Raw genomic sequence first — 5,249 nt, forward strand, 5'->3', positions numbered from 1 at the left:
CAGGCTGGAGTGCAGTGGCCGGATCTCAGCTCACTGCAATCTCCAACGCCCAGGTTCATGCCATTCTCCTGCCTCAGCCTCCCCAGTAGCTGGGACTACAGGCGCCCACTACCACGCCCGACTAATTTTTTGAAGTTTTTAGTAGAGACGGTTTCACCGTGTTAGCCAGGACACGTGATTCACCCGCCTCGGCCTCCCAAAGTGCTGGGATTACAGGCGTGAGCCACCGCGCTCGGCCGATACTATATAATTTTTGTTAGTTTTTGTTTTCTCTTTTTTGAGACAAGGTCTTGCTGTCTCACCCAGGCTGGAGTGCAGTGACACAATCACAGCTCACTGCAGGCTTGAGCTCTTGGACTCCCAAGTAGCTGGGACTTCTGGTATGCACCATCACACCTGGCTAAAGGCTTTTCACTACATTGTCCAAGCTGGCCTTGAACTCCTAGGCTCAAGCGATTCTCCTGCCTTGACCTCCCAAAGTGCTGGGATGACAGGTGTAAGCCAGTGTACCCGGCCTTGGCTGGGCTTTCTTTGTGATTAGATATTGGGGTTGGAGTTGGGGCTTGCATAGTTTGAACTTCCTGCTGGCACCAAGGAGGAAACATTCAGACTTTCTTGTTAGCATGCCCAGATAAGAGGGAGAAAGAGAAAGGGGTGGGGGCTTGAAAGCTGTCAGCAGTCATCCAAAATGGAATCAGACTCTTTATTGCACTTATAATCACGTGACTGACTTTATGAGGATGGGAGTCAAGTTGGTAAATGATTTATTTTGTTAAAAAGTTGTGAACAAGTAAAGTAAACATTATTATGGGTGTTCCACAGAGATGGCTGGAGCCGTGTGGATGGGCGTAAATGGCTAATGTCCAGCGGCCATCGATGTCAAGTATCTACGCACCTGGCCTGAGTGGATCCGTCTGCCTTTCAGAGGTGAGTGCCAGGGAATGGAAGTCTACATGAGCTCAGCACAGCCCTGCAAGGACTGTTATTTCACTCATAAAGTCCTAAAATACCAGAAATGTGGCAGATGGGGTCTAGACCAGGGATTCTGACCCTTATAGACTCGACACATAGTTACTCTTTTAAACAGCTTTATTGAAATATAATTCACATGGCGTACAATTTACACTTTGAAGTGTACAATTCAGTGTTTTTTTTTATTATATTAACTAACTTGTATATCCATTGCCACAGTCAGTCTTCGAGTGTTTTCATCACCCCTGAAAAAGAAAACCCATACGGTTAGCAGTTACTCCCCCATCTTTCCCATCCCTTCCAGCCCTAGCTAATCACTAATCTACTTTCTGTCTGATAGATTTGCCTATTATGGACATTTCATATAAATAGCCTACAATATGTGGTCTTTTGTATGTGACTTCTTACTCTTAGGAAAATGTTTCATGTTGTAGCATGGGTCTTTTTTTTTTTTTTTTTTGAGATGGAGTCTTGCTCTGTCACCCGGGCTGGAGTGCAGTGGAACTATCTGGGCTCACTGCAAACTCTGCTTCCCAGGTTCAAGCAATTCTCCTGCCTCAGCCTCCCCAGTAGTTGGGATTACAGGCGAGGGCCACCACACCTGGCTAATTTGTTTTTGTTTTCTTTTCCTTTTTTTTTTTTTTGAGATGGAGGTTTGTTCTTGTTGCCTAGGCTGGAGTCCAATGGCACAATCTCGGCTCATTGCAACCTCTGCCTCCTGGTTCAAGTGATTCTCCTGCCTCAGCCTCCTGAGTAGCTGGGATTATAAGCATGTGCCACCACGCCCGGCTAATTTTGTATTTTTAGTAGAGACGGGGTTTCTCCATGTTGGTCAGGCTGATCTCGAACTCCCAACCTCAGGTGATCCACCCTTCTCGGCCTCCCAAAGTGCTGGAATTACAGGTGTGAGCCACCTTGTCCGACCTATGCCCGGCTAATTTTTTTGTATTTTTTTAGTAGAGACAGAGTTTCACCATGTTGGTCAGGCTGGTCTCGAACTCCTGACCTCAAATGATCCACCCACCTCGGCTTCGCAAACTGCTGGGATTGCAGGAGTGAGCCACCATTCCTGGCCAGCATGTGAAGAATATTCCACTGTTGCCGGGTGTGGTGGCTCACGCTGCACTCCAGCCTATGTGAGAGAGTGAGACTCTGTCTCAAAAAAAAAAAAAAAGAATATTCCATTGTGTAGATAGAACATATTTTGCTTATCCATTCATCTGTTGATGGACATTGAATTGTTTCCACTTTTTTTTTTTTGTTGAGATGGAGTCTCACTTTGTCACACAGGCTGGAGTGCAGTGGCACGACCACAGCTCACTGCAGCCTTTGCTTCTGGCTCAGGCGATCCTCCCACTTCAGCCTCCTAAGTAGCTGGGACTACAGGTGTGCATCACCATGCCTGGCTAATTTTTGTATTTTTTGTATGGAGGAAGGTTCACCATGTTGCTCAGGCTAGTCTCGAATTCCTGGGCTCAAGCAATCTGCCTGCTTTGGCCTCCCGAAGTTCTGGGATTACAGGCATGAGCCACTGCACCCAGCCAAGAATACATGTTTTCATTTCTTTTGGGATAGCTGTCTAGGAGTAGAACTGATTACAGCTATCTTAGTGGGTGTGAAGTTGTATCTTATTGTGGTTTAGATTTGTATTTTGGCCAGATGTAGTGGCTCATGCCTGTAATCCCAGCCCTTTGGGAGGCCAAGGCAGGGGACTGACTTGAGCTCAGGAGTTCAAGATCAGCCTGGGCAACATGGTAAAACCCCATCTCTATCAAAAATTACAAAAATTAGCCAGGTGTGGTGGCACATGCCTGTAGTCCTAGCTACTCAGGAGGCTGTGACAGGAGGCTCGCTTGAGCCCTGGAGGTGGAGGTTGCAGTGAGCCGAGATCGTGCCATTGCACTCCAGCCTAGGAGACACGGCAAGGCCCTGTCTCAAAAAAAAAAAAAAAAAGATTTTAATTTCTCTGATGGTTAATGATATTGAGCATTTTTATTTATTGGATGTTGTGTATTCAGACCATTTGTCCATTTATTAAATGAGTTTTGTGGTTTTTTTGTTTTTGTTTTTTGAGACAGTCTCCCTCTGTTGCCCAGGCTGGAGAGCAGTGGTGCGATCTCGGCTCACTGAAACCTCCTCCTCTTGGGTTCAAGCGATTCTCCTGCCTCAGCCTCCTGAGTAGCTGGAACTACAGGCGCATGCCACCATACCTGGCTAATTTTTTGTATTTTTAGTAGAGATGGGTTTCACCGTGTTAGCCAGGATGGTCTTGATCTGACCTCGTGATCTGCCCGCCTCGGCCTCCCAAAGTGCTAGGATTATAGGCGGGAGCCACTGCGCCTGGCCTGAGTTTTTTTTAATTATTGAATTGTGACACTTATATTCTGGATACTAGTCCCTTATCCTATATGTGATTTGCAAATATTTTCTACCATTCTGTGGGTTGCCTTTAACTTTCTTGGTGATATTCTTTGAACCACAAAAGTTTTTTGTTTTTTTTTAAATTTAAATTTAATTTTTTTTTCTTCTTTTTTTTTTTTTTTTTTGAGATAGGATTTTACTCTGTTGCCCAGGCTGGAATGCAGCGGCATGATCTCAGCTTACTGCAGCCTCTGCCTTCTGGGCTCAAGCGATCTTCCTGCCTCAGCCTTCCAAGTAGCTGGGACGACAGGTGCATGCCACCATGTCTGGCTAGTTTTTGTATTTTTAATAGAGATGGGGTTTCACTGTGTTACCCAGGCTGGTCGCGAATTCCTGAGCTCAAGTGATCCACCTGTCTCAGCCACCCAGAGTGCTGGGATTACAGGCATGAGCCACTGCTCCCATCCAAGAGCGTTAGGCCAGGCCAGGCACGGTGTCTCGTGCCTATAATCACAGCACTTTGGGAGGCCAAGGCAGGCTGATCACCTTAGGTCAGGAGTTCAAGACTAGCCTCACCAACATGCAGAAACCCCATCTCTACTGAAAATACAAAAATTAGCTGGGCGTGGTGGTGCATGCCTGTAATCCTAGCTACTCAGGAAGCTGAGTCAGGAGAATCGCTTGAACCTGAGAGGAGGAGGTTGCAGTAAGCTGAGATCACTCCACTGCACTTCAGTCTGGGCAACACAGCGAGACTATCTCTCAGAAAAAAAAAAAAAGTGTTAAGCCAGGCATGGTGGCTCACAACGGTAATCCCAGCACTTTGGGAGGCTGAGGTGGGAGGATTACTTGAGCCCAGGAATTCAAGACCAGCCTGGCCCATAGAGCGAGACCTCATCTCTACCAAAAAAAAAAAAAAATTTAGGCTGGGTGTGGTGGCTCATGTCTGTAATCCCAGCACTTTGGGAGGCTGAGGCATGCAGATCACTTGAAGTTAGGAGTTTGGGACCAACCTGGCCAACATGGTGAAACCCTGTCTACTAAAAATACAAAAATTAGCTGGGCATGGTGGTGTGTGCCACTTAGGAGGCTGAGGCAAGAGAATCGCTTGAGCCCAGGAGGTGGAGGTTGCAGTGAGCTGAGATCATGCCACTGTACTCCAACCTGAGACAGAGTGAGACTCTGTTTCAAAAAAAAAAAAAAAAAAAATTAGGTGTGATTGTGTGCACCTGTGGTCCCAGCTACTCAGGAGGCTGAGGTGGGAGGATCACTTGAGCCCATGAGATTGAGGCTGTGTTGAGCCGTGATTGCACCTTGCAATCTAGGCTGGACAAAAGAGTGAGACCCTGTTTCTTAAGAAAGAAAAAAAGGGCCAGGCGTGGTAGCTCATGCCTGTAATCCCAGCACTTTGGGAGGCCGAGGCAGGCAGATCATGAGGTCAGGAGATCAAGACCATCCTGGCTAACACAGTGAAACCCTGTCTCTACTAAAAAAAAAAAGTAAAAGAAATTAGCCAGGCATGGTGGCAGGTGCCTGTAGTCCCAGCTACTTGGGAGGCGGAGGCAGGAGAATGGTGTGAACCCGGGAGGCAGAGCTTGCAGTGAGCCGAGATCGCACCACTGCCCTCCAGCCTGGGCGACAGAGTGAGACTCTGTCTCAAAAAAAAAAGAAAAGAAAAAAAGAGTTTTATAGTTTTAGCTTTTATGTTTATGCTGATCCATTTTGAGTTAATTTTTATGTAATGTGCACTGTTTATAATCTGTTTTGCAGTACACTCTTAATTTACTGGTATTATTAAATATCCATATAATTTTAAAATTCTAAAGCCCTAAGTCTATGTAAAGAATCAATGAAAAAAAAGGCATTTGTATTAAAAATTCATGTTTCTGTTTTTTTTTTTTTTTTTTTTTTTTTTT

At 45.9% G+C, this 5,249-nt stretch overlaps 1 protein-coding gene across 3 annotated transcripts in view; it reads left to right on the forward strand.

Moving 5' to 3' along the window:
* Window positions 1–5,249, forward strand: part of ZNF329 (zinc finger protein 329) — a 35,103-nt gene that overhangs the window by 10,973 nt on the left and 18,881 nt on the right. For all 3 annotated transcript variants that reach the window (XM_017850723.1, XM_017850722.1, XM_017850724.1), the window contains exon 2: window positions 823–927. In XM_017850723.1, coding sequence (XP_017706212.1) covers window positions 853–927 — 75 coding nt within the window. In that variant the 5' untranslated portion in view covers window positions 823–852. The remainder of the gene's footprint in view (window positions 1–822; window positions 928–5,249) is intronic.

This window comes from Rhinopithecus bieti, unplaced genomic scaffold (assembly GCF_001698545.2).
Source record: "Rhinopithecus bieti isolate Rb0 unplaced genomic scaffold, ASM169854v2 scaffold_32008, whole genome shotgun sequence".
NCBI classification, from domain to species: Eukaryota; Metazoa; Chordata; class Mammalia; order Primates; family Cercopithecidae; genus Rhinopithecus; species Rhinopithecus bieti.